Consider the following 23,443-nt stretch of genomic DNA (forward strand, 5'->3'; position numbering starts at 1 on the left):
CCCCCCCCCCCCCCCCCCCCCGCCAAGGTGCTCAGAGCGGAATCTGTTGAAGAGCCTCACTCTCTCCCTCTTCCTCTGCCCCACGCCCTCGTGCTCTTTCTCTTTCTCTCTCAAATAAACAAATCTTTAAAAAGGGGGAGGGGTTCTGGGTGGCTCAGTTGGTTAAGGGTCTGTCTGATTCTTGATTTCAGTTCAGGTCATGATGTCAGAGTCGTGTGATCAAGCCCCTTCCAGGCTCTGGGCTGGGAGTGGAACCTGGTTGGGATTCTTTTTCTGTCTCCCCCTCTGCCCAGCCCCCTGCTTTCATGAGTGCAGGCTCTCTCTGGGGAAAAAAAAAAAAGGTCAACAGTGAAGTAGATCTGTATGTGCTGTCATATGAAATAAGAAAGGTGAGTTTCAATATGATGTTATGCCATTTAAAAAGAGTAATATGCTTCTATATATGCAGGAAAAAATTGAGGAATATATACTACTCCTTAGCCTGGTTATCTTCAGAAGCTGGGGTTGGGAGGGGCCCCTATCTGTCTCAGTCAGTGGAGCATGTGACTCTTGATCTTGGGGTCCTGAGTTCAAACCCCACATTCAGGAGCCTACTTAAAAAAAAAAAGAAGAAGAAATTGGGGTTGGGGAACTTTTACTATCTAGATCTGTAATGAATTTTTTAAATTTATTTTTATTTTTTAAAAAGATTTTATTTATTTATTTGACAGAGAGAGAGATCACAAGTAGGCAGAGAGGCAGGCAGAGAAGGGTGGGGGGAAGCAGGCTCCCCGCTGAGCAGAGAGCCCATTGTGGGGCTCCATTCCAGGACCCTGAGATCATGACCTGAGCCAAAGGCTTAACCCACTGAACCACCCAGGCACCCCATATAATGAATTTTCTTAACACCTAATATGTATCACATTTATAATTAGAAAAAGGTATATATATATTTAATATTTAATATATATAAGCTATATATAATATATATAAGCTATATATATGATATATATAAGCTATATATATATTAAATATGAACAATATGTACAAGATCAGTGTCCAAAAAAGGTAGCATCAATGAACAAAGAAAGAACTGATTTCAGTGACAAAATTAAAAGGAATCAATGAAATTATGTATGGGAATTCAGGAAGAAGTCAGTGTTATATAATGATTGAGATTAAGAGAATGAACCTTGGAATCAGACAAGCCTATTATAAAAACCCAGTTTCACTATTTATTAGCTGTATAACCTTGAACTCAAGTTATTTAAACTCTTAACGCTAGATTTCAGCCTTGTAAGATGGGATGAAGTAGGATCTACTTTAGAGAGCTCTTTCAAGGTAAAAAAGCAAATCAAGAATGCAAAGCACCGAGGGGTGGCTGGGCGGTTCAGTTGGTTGAGCGATTGCCTTCGGCTCAGGCCATGATCCCGTAGTCCCGGGATTGAGTCCCGCATGGGGCTCCCAGCTCCATGGGCAGTCTGCTTCTCCCTCTGACCTTCTCCCCTCTCATGCTCTCTTTCTCTCTCTCAAATAAATAAATAAAATCTTAAAAAAAAAAAAGAATGCAAAGCACCTAGTATCTAGAAAATAGTAGATGTTCAATAAGCAAATGACAACAACAATAACAAATGATTTTTAAAAAAGATTTTTATTTATTTATTTGACAGTGCACAAGCAGGAGAAGCGGTAGAGGGAGAGGGAGAAGCAGGCTCTCTGCTGAGCATGGAGTCTGATGCAGTGCTCCATCTCAGGATCCCAGGATCATGACCTAAACTGAAGGCAGACACTTAGACTGAGCCACCAGGCACCCCTAATAAATGACCTGTGCATTTCTAGTTCAAGTCTTTAGAGGGGGCGTGGTGTGTTAAATAAGAAAGAGAACATAGGAGAAGCAAGTCAGTTAGTGTTGCCCAAGGTGAATTTTGAAGTGCCAGCAGGGATGCCCAGAGATGAGAAATACTGACTGGAGGATCCAGTACAAAAGGTGTGAGTGGGGGTGTCATGGGCATAGAAACAGAGGTGCCCCCAAAGGTATGGAGTAAGTGAGACATTCCAGAATGACCAAACAGATGAAGAGGAAAGGACCAGGTCTGAGTGAGTAGCTGTCCTGGACAGGCAGGCCGACCGGCCAGGCAGGGTTGAGAAGAGGAAGTCAAGAGAAAGCCAAGAAAGGCATCCCAATCAGAGTATCAGGAGACCAAGGGTGTGATCTGCTGTATACTGTCCTGCAGAGGGCAGGCTGAGCTCCTAGAAGAGGTGTGAAGGCGATAGTGCTGTACCATCAGGAGTCAAAGTGAGGGATCACCTGTAGTTAGTGTTTGTCAAACACATTATAGCTTCTCGCCTGGGTTTTTTTTTTTTTTTAAAGATTTTATTTATTTATTTATTTGACAGAGAGAGATCACAAGTAGGCAGAGAGGCAGGCAGAGAGAGAGAGGGGAGGAAGGGCTCCCTGCTGAGCAGAGAGCCCAATGCGGGACTCGATCCCAGGACCCTGAGATCATGACCTGAGCAGAAGGCAGCGGCTTAACCCACTGAGCCACCCAGGTACCCTCTCGCCCGGTTTTATATCCCTACTTTCCCTTGGTCCTCTCCGTAGGGGAGACAGTATTGTTCCCTCATGCAGAAACTCAGAGAGCCTCTGAAGAAGGCTCAGAGAGGTTCAATGATTTGGCCAAAGTGGCATAGTTAGGGAGTGGCAGAGCCAGCCTCCAACAGAGGCTTCCTGACACCAGGCCCAATGGTGTTTCTTCAACATCCTCATGCACAGCAGGGAGGAAGTGGCAACAGCAAGTAGCCACTGGCTTCATTATTTTGCTTTGTTTAGAGTGGAAGAGGTTTGAGGGTGTTTGTAGGCTAAAAGGAAGAACTTGGTTCTCCTGAATTCTTAGCCTTATTTTAAAACACAATTTCTTTTGAAATAATTGCGAACATGCAGAAGAGTTGCAGGAAGAATACAAAGAACTCTCTTGCTTCCTAAAATCAGATGCTGTGATTGTTCAAGTTTACTATCCCCCACATTTACTATTATGGTTATTTCTTTTCTGATCGATCTGAGACAAAGTTGCAGACATGATGCCATTTCACCCCTAAATATATCACATCGAGTATTTCCTCAAAACAAGTACTCTGTTCTATAACCTTTGTGCAACCCTTTCAATCAGGAAATTAACACTGATAGAGAAAGTCCGTCCAACCCACAGACCCCATTCAAAAGTTTCACCAGCTGCCCAATGTCTACTTTTCCTTTTAAGCCCAGGATCCAAATCCAGAATTATGCAGTACATTCCCTTGTCATGTCTCTTTGATCAGCTTTAATCTGAAACATTTGCTCACCCTTTCCCTATCTTTCATGACCTTGACAGTTTTAGGAAGTACAAACCTTTGTGGGCACCTGGCTGGCTCAATCCATAAAGCCTGCGACTCCCAATCTTGGGGTTTGAAGTTTGAGACCCACACTAGGTGTAGAGATTACTTAAAAATAAAATCTTAAAAAAAAAAAAAAGTACAGCGAGTACAGGCCTTTGATTCCCTAGAATGTTCCTCAACCCGGATACATCTAGTGTTTGCTTGTGTCCTGACTCATAATTGTTGGCGGGAGTACTATACAAAAAAGACTCTGCTGTGTTCTTCTCAGTGTGTTCCATCAGAAAGCACCACTGATGTTCTAACCTTGATCACCTGGTCAAGTTGTTGTCTGCTAGTTTTCCCCACTGGAGAGTCATCATTTTCACTTTTGTAATTAATGAGCTATTTCCTGGGGAAATACTTTGAAACTACTCTGATATCCTGTTCCCCATCAAACGTCCACCCATCAGGCTTAGTATCCATTGATGACTACTGTATGAATCAGCAGTACTATAATAATTGGCAATGGAATCTTTCTAATTCCACTATTGCAACTACATACATTAGTGGGCATTGCTACTGTGAAGAGATTTCATCTTGCATTCCTTTACGTGTGTAGTTATTTATATCATTACGGTTTCCTATTTCTGTCAGTGAGTGGTAATCCATTACTACCATTATTTGTCTTGATGCTGAAATACGTCCCAGCTTTGGTCATGGGTCATTTCCTTAAGATGATTTCTGTGTCCTTTTGACATGTCTCCATCATGCGTTGAGTGCTTTTTTTACTTCCCAGCACTAAAAAATGTTTTGGGCTCTTCTTGTACTTTCCTTTGATAAGGGGTGGGAACCAACAGAGGCCAGGAAGTAGCAACCTGTGGGTGAGGTTACACAGAGGGTACGCCAGTCACACCATGGTACTCTCCTGATGAGGACTTCTCTGCTGACACAGCTACCCGCCCCTCACGGACTGCAGGTGCAACGATCATATCATGAATTCTTCCTGGGTCTTGTTTTCACTCTTTCAAGATTCACAGTCCAGTTGGAAGCATGCCAATCGGTTGACTTAGGCCAAGTGCTTACACCTGGGCTGTGAAGAAGTGGGAGAGAAAATGAATGACCTTCTCCACCTGCCGTAAAGAGGGTAGAGCCTCAGCCTACCAATATCGTCCACAGTAGGGGACCACGCAGAAACAGGAAAATGGTTTGAACACCGGGTGACCAGCAACTCCAAATATCTACTTCAGAGCTGGAGAGACAGAGATACCTACATAAGCAAAGGAAAAAGTTGGAAAGATTGTACAGCAAACCAATTGCATGCTGGTAAATTTTTAACAAAAGCTCTCTAGGGGAAAAGAAAAAAAAAAATCCAGACCTGATTTTTGTGTTCACCTGTTTCTGTTGTGTAACTGCTCCCACCACACCCAGTTTCAAACATGATGTGATGGAACATGGGAACTTAGGAAGAGATATGCAATAGCTCACGGTTACGTAGCATTTCCACTATACCGATACTATCAATGCAAATCACCTCAAGAGATATAGGAAAACACAGTGAAATAATTAGGAAGTGATGAGTTTTATCGCCTTTGCTTTAATATAATTTATTTCATTGTTTTTAGGTTCGATTTTTAATTAAAGCCGTGCTTTTAACACCTGGGATGCACAGTTCTGAAATATTCAGCAGTTGTCTCTTATGAGCCTGTGTGGGGCTTCCGTACACCATGGCACCAAATGTCTCAGTGTTTTTCTTTTTGATAGTAGAGAAGAAATGCCTTTATTCTTATTTTATTTACCTTCTATTATATTTAAGTGGTACAATTAGGAGTGTTCTTTTAAAACTGTTTTTGTGTCTTCAAAAAGGAATTTAATCTTAAAAATTGGGACGCCTGGGTGGCTCAGTTGGTTAAGCAGCTGCCTTCGGCTCAGGTCATGATCCCAGCGTCCTGGGATCGAGTCCCACATCGGGCTCCTTGCTCTGCAGGGAGCCTGCTTCTCCCTCTGACTCTGCCTGCCACTCTGCCTGTGCTCGCTCTTGCTCTCTCTCTCTCTCTGACAAATAAATAAATAAAATCTTAAAAAATAAATAAATAAATAAATAAATAAATAAATAAATCCACAGAACTGTTGACCCTGGTTTCTCCACTCTGTCATGAATGGTGTCAGCTGGCTTCCCTGACCCTAGTCACTAGACCCTAGAAACTTCCTCCAACTGATTTATGCAAAAGGCTGCCAGATTGTAATCTGTAAAATACAAGTCTTCACTGTGCTGCTTCTTTTGCAAAATATTCTGTCACATGGAGTCCAAATTCTCAGGCAGGATTTGAGCTCTGTCTCTCTTCCAAATGCCTTCCATTCTTCCACCTTTTGTCAGGGGCTTCCAAACCCTTCCCCAGAGCCTATGAGCACAGCTGAGGACCTGGGGATAGGACAATGGTTGAGGCTCCAGACCTGCTTCCATCACAGCCGTTGATTCTATTTCACATATTCCAGGTAAGAGTTCATTTGGAAAAACAAAACACCACATTCTGCTGCTAAAAAACAAACAAACAAACAAACAAAAACAAAACAAAACAAAACCCCAGTGTTTGAAATGAACCCTTTTAATCTACCAGCTATTCATCCCAGTCAAGTGTTCTGAAATCTGCATGTTTCCTTGAGGCATTTCCTGTGTTCATTTACTTTACTGATAGTTGACTGGGCACTTCCTTTGTGCCAGACACTGGGCATAAAGCAGTGGACAAGACAGACTGTTCCTCCCTGAGGAGCTTACAGTTAAGAGAAGTGACAACGATATTTGAAGAACTAAATAACAATTCCGGGGGGCCTGGCTGGCTCAGTCAGTGGAGCATGTGACTCTTCATCTAGGGGTCCTGAGTTTGAGCTCTGTGTTGGGGGTAGAGTTTACCAAGAAGGAAGGAAGGAAGGGGAAAAAAGAAACAATGCCTTTCCCCCTCTTCCTCCTCACCCATCCTTTGAAGTTTATCTCAGAGGCCACAGATTTTTGTTTTGTTTCGTTTTTTTTGTGTGTGTGTGTGTGCAAATGGTGATTTTATTAAAGCAAGGGAACAGGACCCTGGGGAGAAAAAGCTGCTTCCAGAGTCCACATATTTTATAAAATTTTTTGATCTGCCTTTCCTACAGACCAGAAAAACTCCCTTCTCCATGTGATTTTTCTATGTCAAATCTGTTTGCTGTTCTTCCTGTCCAGCGTCCATTCCCTCACCTTCTGGTGGTCATACAGGAACAGTTTTAAGAAAACTACCTCTCCCTTCCCTCCTCTCCCAGCTCAGTACATTCCAGCTGGTCTTCAGGAATGGCCAACTGACCCAGGTCTGGTTGACTGGCACAGAGAATCCCCCCCAGCATAGTGACTGGTTCAGGTCAGGCCACCCCTCTGGCTACAAAGGTTGGATAAAAGATCCCAGATGGCCCATAGTAAATCCAAGACATGTATAGGAGGTTCAGGAAGCAGATGCTGTCTTTTCCCCTGAAAAGATATAGACCCGGAATTTTTGGCAATGATGTGCTGTGGAGAGTGAAGGCGACATGGAGCCACGTAGAACTAGAGGAAGGGAAAAGACCCCATCCTCATGACACGGAATGCCTGGGTCAAGCCACCTCTAGCCTGACCTTGGGACATTTTAGTTCCTTAAAACAATTAATTTCTCCTTTGCATAAGTAATTTAAGTCAGGTTGTGTAGAACACTGAGTAGTTTACCACAGCAGAGCAATTGTCACGTATCTAAAGCTAAAGGTGAGTATTTCTCTGGCTCTGGCCCATCTGCTAGGAAGGAGCTTCACTACTGTCTCGAAAGTGCTCTCCAGAAAGTTCTGGAGTCCCCAGAAGACTCCCCAGTGTGGCCAGCAAGCTAATACTCTGCCATTTCCTTCTCTCTTACTAGGCTTTGTGGAGGTGAGGAGAGCCCCCTTTTCTTCACAAACTGAGTGGTAATCTTAGCCATCCAGCAGCAGCTGAAAAGTAGTCAATACTGAGGTCAATGATCAGCTCACCCTCTTAAGGCGCTTAAGGTCTGGGTCCAGGGAGCTGAGGTCACCTGTGCCCCTCCAAAGACACAAGGCGCTGCACCTGCGTCTTTATCTTCATAGGTCCACTTAAGGGGCTTACACTTAAGGGGCGTTTAAGCCCGCACTGTGCTGGGCATTTTACACCTATTCTCGTATGTAATCCTCATTGCAACCTGAAGGAAGGAGATAATCACTATATCTCCCGTTGAACCGGTGAGAAAAACTGAAGCTCAGAAAGTTCAGTGATTGGGTCGAGGCTCCAAGGTTAATAAGTGACAGAACGGGATTACAAGACGTGTTTAAGCACTGCCCACTAATTGGGTGGATGTGCACGCAGCCCTGCATGGGAAATTTAAAGCGGGAGGGGGATCGAAGAAGGGACATTTGGGATTGCAGGAAGTGAGATGATCACTTCGGAAGCTGCTTAGGGGCGCAACTGGGCGCGGTCCCAGCGTTCTCCCAGAACCGCAGTGTGCCACGCGGCTATTCCTGCGGCCAAGGGATTTTCCGCGCGCGGGGAGTGCGGCTTGCCAGGTGGGGGCGGCTGCTGGGCGGGGCTTCCCTGGGCCCGCCCCTTGCCCAGGTGAGGCGCCGGAGCCTGGGGCGCTACCGGATGGTGCGCCCCCGCAGTGCTCAAGAGGTGTAGGGTGCCTGGCTGTCGGGTTGTCGGGCCAGGCCTGCTTGACGCCCCAGGACTGGCCGGGCCGGCCGGGCCTCTGGCGGGGGTGGAGGAGGGTGCCGCGCCCTGCCCGGCCCAGGTGTCGTCTCCGGGGGCGGAGTTTGGGAACCGCGCAGCGAGAGCTTCCCGGCCGCACCGGCAAGCGGGCGTCGAGAGACAGCGGCGGACGAGACCAGGCGCGGCCAGGCGGCTCTGGGAACGCACCGAGTAGGTAAAGGCGTGAGGCAATCAGCATGTTCTCGCGAAACCACCGGAGCCGGGTCACCGTGGCCAGGGGCTCCGCCCTGGAGATGGAGTTCAAACGCGGCCGCTTCCGACTCAGCCTCTTCAGCGACCCGCCCGAGGTGAGACCCACGTCCCTGCCTTCCCTCCCCTTCCCCGGCTCCCATAGCCCTGCTTGCCGGGGCTCCTCGCCCCAGCCCGCGCCGAGGGGCGGAGATGCCGCGGTGCAGGTACAAACCCGTTGTTGTTGACTTCCCAAGAGAGGCGCGGACCGTCTGAAAGTTCATCGGACCCCTCTCAGAAAGCTTAGACAGTCTGACCAGTTGGGATGACTTGCCTCTGTCTGGAAAAACTCCGGGCTGGCTTCAGTGTAAGGGTCCGCAGACTCGATTCCCAAAACATGCCTGGACCCGGCCTCTCCCGGGCATCCCCCCGCCCCACCCCGCCCCGGCAAAGGGCGGTGGGCAGGTAGGCGGGCCCTAGACCTCTCGGACTCCGCGGCGGCGGCGCCCGCTTCTTCCCCGGCCTCCAGCCCCATCTCACAACCTGTCTCAGCCGCCTGGGATAGCCTTCATCATCAACTGGGCTCCTAGGCCACATCTGACCACTTCGCTGAAGCCCTCCCCAGCTGCTTCTCTGTGCCCCTGAAGGGCTGCGGGGCGGGGGGTGGGGGAGAGTGAGAGAGAGAGAGAGAGAGAGAGAGAGTGTGTGTGTGTGTGTAGGGGGTATCCCTTTTAACGTTTTGGGTTATTTACCACACCAAAACTTTGTAGTCCCGCCTCTAGTCTGACAGGTCCTCCCCCGGCCCACCGCTCTACTCCTCCACCGGGTCCGAGCCCTACCTGTTACTCCTGGTAGAGACTCGGGAGTTGCTGAAAGGTCTGGGACTGAGAGGGCGAGTAGCGACAGCAAAGAGGCTGTCCCTGAGGTCAGCTCTCCTACCCTGCTGGGCCTGGAAAGGGTTAAGTGAGGGGGCCTCCCTCCCGCCCCCTCTCCCCCGGGCCAGGATTCCAGGCCTGGCTTCTGCCCTTTCCCCCCTAGCCTGCCCAGAACAAAGGCCCTTTCACATCCATGTCCCGTGTCCCAGGCCTTTTCTGACTCAGAAGCTAGAGGACCTGGGGAGAGGGGCTCAGTCGGGACTCTTACCAGCAACCGGGTGCTGGGCCAGCGTGGGGGAGGGAGAGGCGAGGCCCGGGGACCAGGAGGAGGGGCCTGTGGGCTGGGGCCGCCCCCGGGACAAATCGGGCCTACCGGGCCAGTGCCGTGGAGCCGGGGCGGAGTCGCAGGGCCCGCCGGCCGCCGAGGGGACTCCGTGGGCCCGGGTTGGAGGGGGGGGGAGGTGGCAGAGCTGCAGCTGGCTGGGAATCGGGGCTGGTTTCCTGTCTGGAAGGGAAGGGGCCCGCAGAGGGGAGCGGGGGCAGCAGCAGACAGGCACACCCCAGCCTTTCTCCCTCCCACACCTCCCTTCTGCTGGAAAAGCGAGGTAATTGTGAGCCCAGGGTGGGGCGGGCTGGATCAAGGCCCCAAGTTGGAAGAGGTGGCTCTGGGGGTTGGGCCCATTTTACCCCTTTGTCCAGCTCCCTGGGATCACTCTCCCCACAAGTCCTCAGTTCCATCCTCTTATTTCTGAGAGTGAGAACCCCACTCTGAAAGCTGCGACCTCCTGCCAAACCCCACAACTCCATAAAACCTGCCTGAGGCGGCCCCGCCCTGCCCCCTTCCAGCTGTGCCTGCCCCTCACGCCCTCCCGGCACACAGATTCTCTGTCCACCCCGCCAGTGATGTGGGCGGGGGCTGGGGAGGGGCCAGAGTCGGAATGAAAGGGCCTTTTTCTTCCACAGCTGGGAGAACAGCTGCCACCAAAGCAAGACTGGACACTCTGTGCCTAGAGACCCCTCTGCAGCTGGTCTCTCTTCCTGGGACCCTGCTCATTCTCACCTCGCTTTCCTCCCCTCCCATGCCTGGCTCCCACCAGGGCCCTGGAACAGTGGTAGGCAAGGAAGGTTTGTCCCAGCAGCCTGAGGGGTGTGACAGGAGCGCAGAGGGACAGGGGCAGCCTCTGCCCTCCGCCCACTCTTTCAAGACCAGGGGAGCAGCGGGAGGAGGAATTGTGGAGCAGCGTGGAGACTGCCCAGCACCCCCCCTCTGGAGGGGTCCACAGGGGAAGGGACACTGGGGGCACAGAGATGCAGGACAGATTGCACATCCTGGAGGACCTGAATATGCTCTACATTCGGCAGATGGCGCTCAGCTTGGAGGTAACGCCCCCGCCCCCAGGACTCCTCTGCGTGCTACCCAGCATGGGTTTGTGCCCTGCGGGTCCCTGCAGGGGCTGAGGAGGGAGGGGGGCACTGCTCCAAGTGGGGAGAGGGACAGGTGGTTCTGTGTGCCTTGCTTGTTAAGTGCCAACCAGCCTTATGTTGGCAAAAGGGCCTTCACACCTATTTCTGAAAGCTCTGGGGGTGGGGGTGGATTGTGTTTTGGGCCCCAGGGGTCCTTTTAGGTGTGGGAAGAAGAGAAGACTTCAGGGTAAGAGAGGTTTGCAGGAAGGATGTGGCCTTGCTGGAGAAGGGAAGGTGACTCTGACAGGATATAAGGATCTGATGGCCTTGTAGGTGGCAGGGAGCTGTTTATTCATTTATTTATTCTTAAACACTTTTATTGAACACCGCCTATATGCTGAGCTCCTTGTTGACCATGGGATACCTCAGTGAACCATTCAACTGGGAGAATACAATAAACATGTAAACACAGAAATCATCCCCCCAGTGACATGATGATAAAAACAGGGGTGTAACACCCATCAGGTGGGGAAGGCAGCATTCAGCGTGGAGGTCAGAGCAGGCCTCTGTGATGAGATCATGAGCTGAGACCAGAAAGATATGAAGATACGTGGAGACTAGAGGAAGAGCTTTCCAGCTGGAGGGCATAGCAAGGGCAGAGGCTCTTAGATGAGGTTGTGCTCCAGTTCCAGTGTGGCTGGAACACAGGAGTTGGGGCTGAGATCATGGACAGACACCAGATTAAGGCCTTACACAAGGCCTTTTACTCTAGGTGCGATGTTGGCCCACCCAAGGGTTTTAAGCAGGGGAACAACTCATCTAATGTTTGGTTTTGTTTTGTTTTGTTTTGTTTTTAAAGATTTTTATTTATTTATTTGATAGAGATCACAAGTAGGCAGAGAGGCAGGCAGAGAGAGAGGAAGGGAAGCAGGCTCCCTGCTGAGCAGAGAGCCTGATGTCCATCCCAGGATCCTGAGATCATGACCTGAGCTGAAGGCAGAGGCTTTAACCCACTGAGCCACCCAGGCGCCCCTCATCTAATGTTTTAAAATAAGGGCTTCTGTGGCGAATAGGCTAGGCAGGCATGGAGGGAAGGAGAGAGGAGAGTTGACAAGAGAGGTAGCAGAAGACCACCAGATAGGAAGTTGTTATGGCTTTAGGGGAGTGAACCTGGTGCTGTGGTTGGAAGTGCTCATGATAGAGACAGAGAAGGGGGTGGATTTCCGATGACGGTGGTGGATCTGATGGGGCTTGTTGGTGGATGGGCCTCAAGAACTGAACATGGATTTGCCTCATGGCAAAGAAGGAGCTCTGGAATGATTCTCAGGTGTGCCCAAGCTGGGTGGTGTGGCCATTTACTGAGATAGGGGAGGTAAAGGAGGCTGTGGAAGTGACTGCCTGGACAAGGCAAGAGTTTGCTGCTGAGGAAGGTCAGAGGAGGGACTGTAAAGAGTCCAGATCAGGAGTGGAAATTTATTGCCAGTGCACCCCTCTGCCCTGGCGCCCATGCCCTGGACCATAGCAGAGACTGCTGGTCAGTCACGGCACTCTTGACCAGCAAGCCCAGACGTGGACTCGCGATTTTTCTCAGCATGTCCCTGGCACAAAGTGTGCGGGTTGTTTCCCTTACAAGGGCACCAGCCAGAGGCAGGAGTCCTAGCCTAGTTTAGGGCTATATCAGGAGGGGACACTTTTGTCTAACTTGTTTGCCTAGAGAGGGTTACCTTTTTCTAATATGCAGAAAGGTGCTCAGCGAGCCCACTGGGACTCTGCTACTACCTATTGTCCTGTAGTAGCACATGGGGTGAAACCTATTCCTCTGCGCTGTCTGCATTACTAGTTACATGTGGCTACTTGAATGTATAATTTAGTTAATTAAAGTGAAATAAACAATTTCTTGGTTGCTCTAGCCATTTCAAGATGGCTATGGAACATTTCCATCACTGCCGGAGATGTAATTGAACAGAGCTGGTCTAGGTATTAAAATGTTTAAATTCAGCATCTTCTCTACTCCCCTGTGCACACCACCCCCCTTCCCCATGTAATTTTTCTTCATGGGAGGCCTGTCTGAGTTCTGGAACAGAGGATGGGGCTTAGATTTCACTTTGGCCACCTCTCCTACCTCCGCTAGGGTACAGGCTGAGGATGCTATGTTCCTTCTCCATCAAACTCCGCAGTCCTCCCTCCGCCCAGTTCCCACTCAAGAAAGAGAGATCCATTGATATTTCAGAGATTGGCCAGAGAGGTAGGTAGTCGTGGCAGAGTAAATCCAAGAACTTTCTGGAGGAAGCAACTTAAACTGCAAGTAAAGGGAAGATGGGAGTGAGAGAAGGGTCGTTCTTAAATATGTGCTGGTCCAAAGTAGTGATTAGACTTTCTCACTTAATTCTCAAACAGTACTATGAAGGAGGTGGGGCACTCCCCAGTTTATAGTCTCCAGAGGCTAAGTTCTCACAGCTAGTCAAATTCCCAAGCCAGGATTTGGATTTAGCCCCAGTGGAGATTCTGAAGGGGACAGAGGTGATGAGAAGCAGAACAGTAAGTCAGGGACTGAAAAGAACTGGGGGGGGGGGGGGGACAGGAAAAGACATCCACGAGGGCCTAATGTGTGCTGGGCTTCTGCCCATGACTCATCCTCCTTCAGCCCCTTGGGCCTTGACCCAAGTCCTGCTGACATCCAACTCTGGGCTCTTTCCCAGGAGAGTAGTGAAAACACTGCCTACATCTGGAGAAAGGGGTATGTGAGTGGGGAGGGGGGACAAGAAGCTATCCCAGGATTGGCAAGATGGGGACAAAGCATAGGGATCTAGAAACAGTGCCAGGATTCCAGAGATGCTCTGCCCAAAGGGTGGGAGCCAGAATTTCTGGGACCCTATCCTCCCTGAAGCTGTGGGAGAGTGGGTCTGGGGCCAGAGTGGGGTGGGAGGTGGTAGCAGAGGTGTTGGGCTCATCCAGGCTGAGCCCAGAGACTTTTCCACCGCTCCAGTTTTTCCAATTTACATACTCCCTTCCCTCCCCTGTGCTCCTGGGCAAGGGGTCACCTTGGAGGGCAACCACAAAGCAGGAGGAGCCTCTGGGCCTCCTGCAGCTCTAGCGGCACCAAGGCCAAAGCCCTATCCAGGGCGACGGGGGAGCTCCGGGAGCAATGTTGCACACAACTGCGTCTCAGGGTTCTGCTGCCCGGAGCCTAGCCCTGCCAGGCGCAGGGAGGAACCGCCTGCGCCGGGGAGCCCCTCAACCTGCTCTCGCGGCAGTTTGGAGCTGATGTCACCAGCGCCCTGAGCGCCACGGCAGGCAGGCGGGCGGGAGCCCTTGCAACTCCCCAGACCCAGCGCACTGCCAGCATTGGTGCCTCGAGCGCAATGGACAGGGCTAGGGAAGGATCCGTGAGTGCTGGGGCCCGGGTAAAGAGACTAGCTGGGAGAGGGCTTGAGCACGCTTCTCTGTCCCCTCCCTCCCCCCTTCTCTCATCATTTCCTGGTGTTTGTGGGTGAAGCTGGAAGTAGAATGGGATGGGGGTTGGCAAGCAGGAAAGCTTAGCAGAGGTGGGACCCTGGTGCAGACAGACAGGGCTGGGGGAGTGGGGCGGCAGGAGCTGTGTAGTCTGGGAGGGCTTCCTGGTGGAAGGGGCATTGGGACCTGGTTGGCCTACTTCTGAAGGGTCAGGAAGAGAAACTGTGGGAGGGGGTGGTGAAAGTCAGGCCCAGCCCAGTGGTGGCCCAGGAAATAAATTGTGAAGGAGGAGTGTGCAGAGAGGCTGGACAAGGCTTTTGAAAGCAGTAATCTAGGGTGTTCAGGTCTTGGAGACTTGAATGCTGGAGACACAGGGGACAGAATCAAGTGCACAGTGTGAGAGCCGATGTGAGGGTGAAGACAGGTTTTGGGTGATCACGTTCACCCCTCTCTTCCTATCTGGTGCCTTCCCTGGGCTTCCTCTCAAACTAAGCTCACTCTGTCATGCAGTTAGGCTTCCCCCTCCTTTCTGAAGCCTTCCCCATCACCTCAGCCAGAAGCAAACAGGGCTGTCTCCCACGAGTGTGTTTATGCCATGACAAGGCACTTACGGGGCAGCCATTAGTGTCTGCATCTCTCACTGCCCAGCTGGACTTTAAATGTGGGCCCTCGGACAGCATAGGGATGCTCCAAGGTTTGTTGGGTGAATGCTACTTCTGCCAAAGTAGCATTTAAAGAAAGCATCCTCACCATTCATCCACACTATGCGCTGGGCACTGTGCTAAATGCTTTACATTCCTGGCTTACTGAATCCTCGCAGTTCTAGCGTGTGCAACTACTTCCAACCTCATTTTATAGATGGAGAAACCAAGTCTTAGGGAGGTGGAGTAAATTTTAAGTAAGTTTCTTCTCAGCTTCTCAAGACTGGCAGGACTGACTCAGACCCAGATTTATTTTATGTCAAACTGGTGCTCTCGCCCTTCGCTCTCTGCCGAGACCTCCAGGGCTCTTTCTGAGTGAATGTTCCTTAGAACCCTGGTGCCTGTCTCAGTGCCTAAACACTACCTCCCATCCTTATTCACAGCTGTGAATAACACCTGTTTTGCCCCTCACTCCTGATCTCCTGCCCCACCTGCCTCCCCATCCCCAGTCCTTGCCTCTCTCCTCAACTTCCCAAGCTGAGAGGGCCAGCAGGTGGCAGAGCCCCTAATCTGGAGCCTGTACAGGGTTCTGTGAAGTATGGGTGAACGCTGTAGGGGGTATGCTCCTGCACAGATCCCTTGCCAACTAGATGTTCCCCATCACTTGAGTCTTCAGGGTAACCCAGGAGGGTCTTTACTATCTTGTCCATTTTCTTTAGTTGGTGGTTCTTGGCCCTGGCTACACCTCAGAACCATTTGGGGAATTTCCAAAAAAACACACCCACTAAATTCTTAGAGATTCTATTCTGCAAGTCTGAAGTAGAGCCTGATAGTGTGTGTGTGTTTGTGTGTGTGTGTGTGTGCACGTGCACGCGCATGTGCATGCCTATGTTTAACTGAAAGGATTTAATTTTTTTTAAAGGTAACACAAGGGGTGCCTGAGGGGCTGAATTGGTTAACTGTCCAGCTCTTGATTCTGGCTCAGGTCATGATCTCAGGGTAATGAGATCGAGCCCCACATTCGGCTCCCGACTGGGTGTGAGCCTGCTGAGATTCTCTCTCCATCTCTGGGGGGGGAAAAAAGGTAACACAATTTCCAGTAGCACAGAAGAAAAGAAGGATATATTTTAAAGTAGTATAAATCTGTTTTCCATTCCTGGCACCCAGGCCTACAGTGTCTGTTTTATATGAAGTGAGAAGAGAGTATCACAGCATGCTACCACTTGTATAACATATATATATATATATATATATATATATATTTTTTTTTTTTTTTTTTTTTTTTTGGGGGGGGGTGAGAGAGAAAGAACCTGTGCAACTGTGCAAGCACAAGCAGGAGGAAGGACAGGGAGAATCCCAAAGCAGACTCCTTGCTGAGCACAGAGCCTGACCCAGTGTTCAATTTCAGAACACTGAGATCATGACCTGAACCAGAATCAAGAGTCAGATGCTTTTCACCGACTGAGCCCCCCTGCGCCCCCTCACTTCATACATTTTGAAGAGTATTTTATATCTACATATATATGTCTACCTAAATCTTTGATGTCTGTAGTATTCCATATTCCACAGGAGTGCGGTGACTTATTTAACCAATGCCTGAGTGAAGGACTTTTTTTTTTTTCTTTTGAGATTCATTTGACAGAGAAAAACACATCGAGATAGGGAACACAAGCAGGGGCAGTGGGAGAGGGAGAAGCAGGCTTCCTGCTGAGCAAGGAGCCTGAAGTGGGGCTCGATCCTAGGACTCTGGGATCATGATCTGAACCGAAGGCAGAAGCTTCAGGGACTGAGCCAGCCAGGTTCCCATGAGTGAAGGACTTTTAATCTTGGTGTTTTAAAACAGTGTTAGAATGAATGTGGCTTTGCTTACATGTGTAACTTTATTTGTAGTTAAACTACTTGTAGTTAAACTATTTGTAGATAAACTCCTACTAGATATTGAATAGCTGGATCAGAGGATATGTGAATTTCTAGTTTTCATAGATTTTTCCAAATTGTGCTCAAAACAAGCCAGTGGAATTTATGCTCCTACCATCAAATGCATAAGGACATCTGTATTTTTACAAAGTTTCTCTGGTTATTATTGGGCAGGTGAGGCTGAGTTACCTGAAACATGTTTCTTAGTTTCTTCTGGAACACATCCTGCTTGGGGTCTAGAGCATGCTTCAGCCTGTCCCCAACCAACATTTCCGTCTCATCCTTTCCCCCACTCTGTCTAGGACACAGAGTTGCAGAGAAAGCTAGACCATGAGATCCGGATGAGGGAAGGGGCCTGCAAGCTGCTGGCAGCCTGCTCCCAGAGAGAGCAGGCTCTGGAGGCCACCAAGAGCCTGCTGGTGTGCAACAGCCGCATCCTGAGCTACATGGGCGAGCTGCAGCGGCGGAAGGAGGCGCAGGTGCTGAGGAAGACTGGCCGGCGGTGAGCAAAGGGTAGTGGCCCAGGGTGTGTGTTTGGGGGTGTGGGTCACCCTGAGGATGACGTCCCCACGAAGCCTTGTCAGAGCCTGGGAGACCCCTTGGTGTTTTCTCACCATAATGTGCTGCCCAAAGGTGCACTGGTGAGTAGCTCAGGCTGGGCTCAGGAAAGCAGCGTATCTGGTGAAAGGCTGGCGGGCTGAGGGCTGAGAATGTAAACGTGCTTCTTGCCTAAGTGCTGCCGATGGTCTGAGGGGGCGGGCTGGGTGGCTTCTGGAAAGCTAACTTCCCGAAGTCAGTTCACTGGGTGGCCAGCTGACCACAGATTGACAAGAGCGTACCTGAGGTTCACCAGCACAAGCACTGCTTGAAAAAGGGAATAATAAAACAGTGTTTAAGGGAACACCTCCCTGGTCACATAAATTAGATGTATTTTAAAAGGGGTCAGCTTCCGGATGTGAAACGCCAGCTGCACCGACAGTTCGCGCTGGCGGTCTGACAAAGCTGCAGCCGGATGGCTGAGGTGATGCTCAGCTACAACTAAATGTTGGAGAAAATACCTGGCAAGTTTATCATTCTGAGAACTGGCCACTTGGGTAAACTGATCATTTGGAAAACTGGCTGCTGGCAAAATAAGCCTGCTTGACCCCACAGGGCTGAGTGGGGAGAAAGTGCCAGCTTTCTCTGGCGTGACACCCATCGCAGCTCTGCCGTGAAGGCTGCCACAAGAAGGGGTCACCAGGAGCCCTCCAGAGCCCATCTATGAAGCCCCCAGGGGAAGGCAGATAACCAGCTCTGTGGCTTCCCCACAAAGCTAACGGGCAAGCAGAGGGGGGGGGGGGGGGGGGCAGGTCCTAATGTGAATTTGAGGTCTCCTGAGAGGCAGCCCTCAACAGGCTCTGCCCTGCCAAAGTCCCACCCAGCCTAGGCAGTGTGGGGTGAAGTACACCCCAGATCGCTGACAACTAAATGCTTTGCCCTCACTCAGTGGCACACTGTTTAGCTTAAGGCCTTACTAAATTGCTAATGACATTAGTGACCTTCTGAATTGGGTGGCTGAACTGGCTGTCCACCTGAGGAGAGACACAAACTCAGAGAGTGCTCCTGATGGGTGAAGGGAGAAAGGCCAGGTGTCTGGGCCGCTGCACTGGGGGCCGAGGAACTTGGGGTACTGGGAAGGCTAAGCCTACCTAGGGATGGTAGAGAAGAAATCAAAGCTGAGGAGGAGGGAAGAGAGAGGTTTGTGGCAAATGGAACACAGATGTTCTTCACTTGTGTTCTTGATTTTCCAACCACCCCAGTACTGTCCTACATCGAAGAAGTGATAAGATGGTAAAGCACAGCCTCCCCTATGGTTAAAAAGAAAGCCTGCAAACTTCTCCAGGTCTGGGGTTTAGTGGAGATGAGCCCTTGAAAAGGAGTCTCTCTGCAGGCACCTGTTCCCTCAAGCCTTACTTGTGCCTGGCAGGGGTCTGGGGGAGATGGTCAGAGAGGGTGCTTGGAGGGGGAGGAGCCTGGAGCTTGTACTTCCTGTGAACTAATGTGCCTCTGGTGTCCCCAGGCCTGGTGAACCCCTGGGTTCAAGTGACAGCTCAAACAGTGCCTCAGCCCTGCCCTGTCAGTCTGGCTGGGGACCTGGGGGCTAGGCCCTGGGCTGGAGGCATCTTAGAGCCCTTGAGAACCACAACGGGGTTGGATTTGCCCACAGGCCTTCAGATAGCGGGCCACCTGCTGAGCGCTCCCCTTGCCGAGGCCGTGTCTGCATCTCCGGTAAGAAACACAGCTCTTCCCCATCACTGCCCACCCCACCCCGGCCCCCTAGCTGCTGGCATTCCTTGGCCAACCACATGATCTCCTGCCCTGTCTCAACATCCCTTCCTGCTCCTCCTCTGCTCCTCAGACCTCCGGATTCCACTCATGTGGAAGGACACAGAATATTTCAAGAACAAAGGCGGTGAGTTCCACACATGCTGGGACAAACTGAGGGAGTGACCTGAGGTTGGAGACTCTCGTGGGGCACCGTGCTTACTAGTTTGGGCCTCTGTCCCCAGACCTGCACCGCTGGGCTGTGTTCCTGCTGCTGCAGCTAGGGGAACACATTCAGGACACAGAGATGATCTTGGTGGACAGGACCCTCACAGACATCTCCTTTCAGAACAACGTGCTCTTGTGAGTGCCTTGTCCCTGGGGGCTCCCTCCTTTCTCCAGTCTCCTCCAGTCCTTGGATGGAGCTGCAGGGGAGGAAGGAAGATGGGCCTCACCTGGACAGCTGTCCTGTACTCGCACCACGTCATCCTCCACCCCGCCCACCCCCTCATGCCTCCCTGAACTTCCCCAGGACCAGCCTTCTCTCTTCCGCCCACCCTCCTATAGCACCGAGGCAGGGCCAGATTTTGAACTGCGACTGGAGCTGTACGGAGCCTGCTTGGAAGAGGAGGGGGCCCTGGCTGGAGCCCCCAAGAGGCTTGCCACCAAACTCAGCAGCTCCCTAGGCCGCTCCTCTGGGAGGCGTGTCCGGGCGTCACTGGAGAGTGCGTCAGGTTCGGGGAGCAGTCCCATTCTGCTCCCCACCCCAGCTGTGGGGTAAGGCCCTACATGCCCCCACTGCCCTCAGCTGCATATATCCTGGCCTCCGTTGGCCTCTGAGCTGTGTCGAGCATGCAAACCTATTCTGTGCCACTGCCACAGCATGCAGGCCTACATGAATGAGTGGCGGTCACTTGGCTGGGATACACCCTAGCCTGTGCCCTGGAGCCAGCCCCAAGTCAACCAAGAGGACCAGTAGGAATGTAGGTAGAGCTGTTTGGGGGGGCTTGAATTTTTTGCAGCAGCAAATGCATATTATGTGGATAGGACAGAGTGCCCTGGTTGGCACGAAGTAGCCTGGGTCCCGTGGGGTTGCCTGCTGGTGCCTGGAAGCACCCAGAGACACTGGGTCTCTAAGCAGCAGTTGGAGAAGCTCTAGGGCAGTGACTTTGCTACCTTTGGAGACAGACAGGAGGTCAAATTCCAACTCTACCACCTACCAGCTGTGAATTATGGGCAAATTTCTTAACTTCTCTAAGCCTCAGGCTCTCTCATCTATTCGCGAAACAATGCCACCAACCTCCCAAGGCTGTCGTGGGAATACAGTGGGATAACATACGTAAAGCACAGGAAGCACAGGAAGCACAGGAAGCACAGGACGTGGCACTTAGCAGGAGCTGGGGAAATATCCTTACCCCTGTGGGGGAGGCCAGCTAGTTTTCCTGCAGTCTAGGAGGCCTGGCGCCAGGCTGAGGCCCACTTCTCTGTTGTGTAGTGGTCCTCGTTACCACCTCTTGGCTCACACCACGCTCACCTTGGCGGCAGTGCAGGATGGGTTCCGCACACACGACCTCACCCTCGCTAGCCATGGTGAGTCTGTTGTGGAGGGCGGGGACGCTGGACAGTGAGAAGAGGGGCTGTGGGATGGTCCCTTTCGTTCACCACCCTTACCCTAAACTTCCTATTCCCCAGAGGAGAACCCCGCCTGGCTTCCCCTCTATGGTAGCGTGTGTTGCCGCCTGGTGGCTCAGCCTCTCTGCATGACTCAGCCTACCGCCAGTGGTACCCTCAGGGTGCAGGTGAGGGGCCCTGAGGCGGAGAAGGGAACCTGGAGAAGGCAAAGGACAGCTGGATCATCTAGGCACCGAAGGACTATTGGAAAGTCAAGATCTGGGTGGAGGAAGGAGGGTTATAGCAAGAAGACAGGAGGATCAGACACGAGGGTGGGCAGAAAGGAACAGACTCTCAGTGGGGGAATGGGAAGAAGGGTATTGGGGGTGTGATTCCCCCAGGAAACCTTGAGTCATTTGTGCAGCAAGCTGGGGAGCTGCAGGACTGGGCGCGAGTGCATGGAGTCCTGAAAGGCACAAGCCTCTTCTGTTACCGGCAACCCGAAGACGCAGACACTGGGGAAGAGCCGTTGTTTACTATTGCCATCAACAAGGTGATGGATCCCTTGGTGGTAAAGCTACCAGGTGCCTGGGCCCAGGAGCGTCTCCTTCAGGTCCCAGGAGGGTGGGTGCAGAGAGATGGAAGTCAGGCCTGCTGTTCCTAGCAGCACCGCACCCAGCTTCAGGGCCAGGAGTGTTCTCACCGGGGTCACTGGAAAAGGCTCTTCTCACTAGCGCTAGCCCCTGTCAAGTCCCAGAGGGTCCCATGGCCAGTTTAGGATTTTCATTCTCTTTCTGCCTTTTCTCTCAAATTCCATTCTGCATTTTCTTCCCCCTTTCTTGGCTTTGTCTCCCAACCCAAGTCCAATGACCCCTCTTAATTTCCAAGCCCTTTTGCTAGCTTTCCTGATGACTTTTATGAAAGTACTGAGGGATATTAGGCCTCAGCATTCCTGCCCGCCTCTGTGCCTCCCTCAATCCCGTCTCTGTCTGCTCCTCTTTCCTGAGGACTCTATCTCACCCCCAGTCCTTTCTTGCTGTTCCTTCCTGCTCTGCTCAATAGGAGGCAGATGAGAGACCCAACCAGCTCTTCCTTCTAAGGCAGGGATGAGCAAGCCTGCCTGGTATCTGTGACCGCTGACTTCTGTGACCAAGGTGAAGACGACCCCTTCCTTCTCCTGCAGGAGACTCGAGTCCGGGCAGGGGAGCCGGACCAGGCTGCAGGCCGGCCCTTGACCCTGAGCATCAGTAACCGGTATGGGGAGGATGAGGTGACACACACCCTTCAGACAGAGAGCCGAGGAGCCCTGCATAGCTGGATGGAGGCTTTGTGGCAGCTTTTCTTTGACATGAGTAAGAGGAGGGGGCTGGTTTGAACCTTTGGGTGGGCTGGGGTTTATTTTTATCAAAAGGCTCTATTTCCAGAAAGTGTGGAAGGGAATGTAGCGGGGGAGGGGAAGGCCTGACCCTCTCAGTCTTCCTCCTCCCACCCTAGTCATGGCTCTCCCTTCAGGCCAGTGGAAGCAGTGCTGTGATGAAATCATGAAGATTGAAACCCCTGCTCCCCGGAAACCACCCCAAGTCCTGGCCAAACAGGGGTCCTTGTACCATGAGATGGGTGAGTGAAAGGACACTCCGGGAACCTGACGGCAGGTGGGCTTGGGGGCTTCAAGGCAGCCCAGATAATGGGAACAGAGCAAGCAACAGGCTGAGGCAGAGCTCTGGGGACCCAAGGCCCTCTCGGTCCTGTTGTATTTGTTTCTCTTCTCCAGCTCTTCTTAGAGCCATCTCCACCAAAGTTCCAAACCAACCCCCAAAGAGCCGGATTCATTTTATGGATTTCTTTCCTAATTTCTTCTTCTCTGTTTCCCTTTCTGCATGCGGATTCCCGTCTCTTCCTCTGACCCTTCACTTGCTTGGCACTGCTTTCATTTTCCTCCTCTTTTCTTGATTTTTTTTTCACCCACTTCTGCCCACCCCCTCATCTCCATCCCCCCTGCACCCTGTATCCCATAGTCTTATCAGAGCCCATGGCTCCAGGGGGCCCAGGTGAGGGGCTTCTCCTGCAGGATAACACAATCTCAGCTGAGATCCGGGCTTTGCTTTCCTCCTATTACAGTGACAGGTGATGGTCAGGGCTGGGTAGGCCTGGGGCCTAAGTTCTGACTGGCCCCCTCCCCTCAACCCCTTCCTGGTGTCACAGCTATTGAGCCGCTGGATGACATCGCAGCGGTGACAGACATCCTGGCCCAGCGGGAGGGCACAAGGCTGGAGACACCCCCACCCTGGCTAGCAATGTTTACAGAACAGCCTGCCCTGCCTAACCCCTGCTCACCTGCCTCAGTGGCCCCAGCCCCACCTCGGACCCACCCCATGCCCTGGGGGCGACCCCGAACATTCTCCCTGGATGCCGTCCCCCCAGACCACTCCCCTGGGGCTTCCCGCTCCGTTGCCCCTCTCCCCCAGCAGCGATCCCCACGATCCAGAGGCTTCTTCAGCAAAGGCCCACCCCGCACTTGGCTCCAGTCGCCAGTCTGAGAGAGAAAGGTGCTGGCCGCAGGATCTGGCCAGAGGAAGAGACAACCTACAAGCAGCTGGGCTCCGGGTGCGGCGCTGTCGGCAGCAGGTTGGCCAGCTTGGCCTCCCCTTCCTCTGCTGGACTGGGGGTAGGCTGGGGGGTGGGAGCAGAAGCCCCTCCTCAGCTGTGCTTGCCAAGGTGTTGAGGGGCTCCTTCATGGGACTGCCTTGGACCCCCCAAACCCTTCCTGGGAGAAAACTGGAACCAATCCTGCCCTACCTCCCTGCACTAACCAGCTTTGAGGATGGCACTAAAGAGCCTTGGGAGGGAGCGCACCTCCCTGTGACTCTCACATCAAGCATTAAAGTTATTTAACGGCAGCCCTCACCTGGTTCTTGAGGATAGGTTGCCTCTCCACTTGGTCTGGAACTGTCCCCTCCCCTCATCCCTGGAGCTTA

The 23,443-nt window shown here is 51.7% G+C and overlaps 1 protein-coding gene across 6 annotated transcripts; it reads left to right on the plus strand.

Annotated features, from left to right (window-relative positions):
* Window positions 1-7,718: 7,718 nt before the first annotated feature.
* RTKN (rhotekin) lies at window positions 7,719-23,365 on the plus strand. Of its 6 annotated transcripts, none has more exons than XM_059405794.1 (13): window positions 8,292-8,382; window positions 10,102-10,518; window positions 16,856-17,055; window positions 18,760-18,821; window positions 18,952-19,005; window positions 19,103-19,220; window positions 19,425-19,634; window positions 20,353-20,447; window positions 20,550-20,656; window positions 20,893-21,021; window positions 21,652-21,820; window positions 21,981-22,085; window positions 22,671-23,097. In XM_059405794.1, exons 2-13 carry the CDS (start codon window positions 10,447-10,449, stop codon window positions 23,003-23,005), a joined length of 1,656 nt encoding a protein of 551 aa, XP_059261777.1. In that variant the 5' UTR covers window positions 8,292-8,382; window positions 10,102-10,446; the 3' UTR covers window positions 23,006-23,097. The 6 variants fall into 6 exon arrangements, with proteins under 6 accessions (XP_059261778.1, XP_059261779.1, XP_059261780.1 ...); XM_059405793.1 differs by lacking the exon at window positions 8,292-8,382 and adding an exon at window positions 9,522-9,743; XM_059405795.1 differs by lacking the exon at window positions 10,102-10,518 and having other exon boundaries at window positions 7,719-8,382; window positions 22,934-23,365.
* Window positions 23,366-23,443: the final 78 nt, after the last annotated feature.

Source organism: Mustela nigripes, chromosome 7 (assembly GCF_022355385.1).
Source record: "Mustela nigripes isolate SB6536 chromosome 7, MUSNIG.SB6536, whole genome shotgun sequence".
Classification (NCBI taxonomy): domain Eukaryota; kingdom Metazoa; phylum Chordata; class Mammalia; order Carnivora; family Mustelidae; genus Mustela; species Mustela nigripes.

Bases quoted from the DNA above. Each gene is read 5' to 3' on its own strand.
- RTKN (XM_059405790.1), top strand. From the start codon at position 8,272: ATGTTCTCGCGAAACCACCGGAGCCGGGTCACCGTGGCCAGGGGCTCC. The intron at 18,822-18,951 runs GTAAGAAACACA...TCTGCTCCTCAG, and splicing joins AGGCCGTGTCTGCATCTCCG to ACCTCCGGATTCCACTCATG. The intron at 21,821-21,980 runs GTAAGAGGAGGG...CTCTCCCTTCAG, and splicing joins GCAGCTTTTCTTTGACATGA to GCCAGTGGAAGCAGTGCTGT.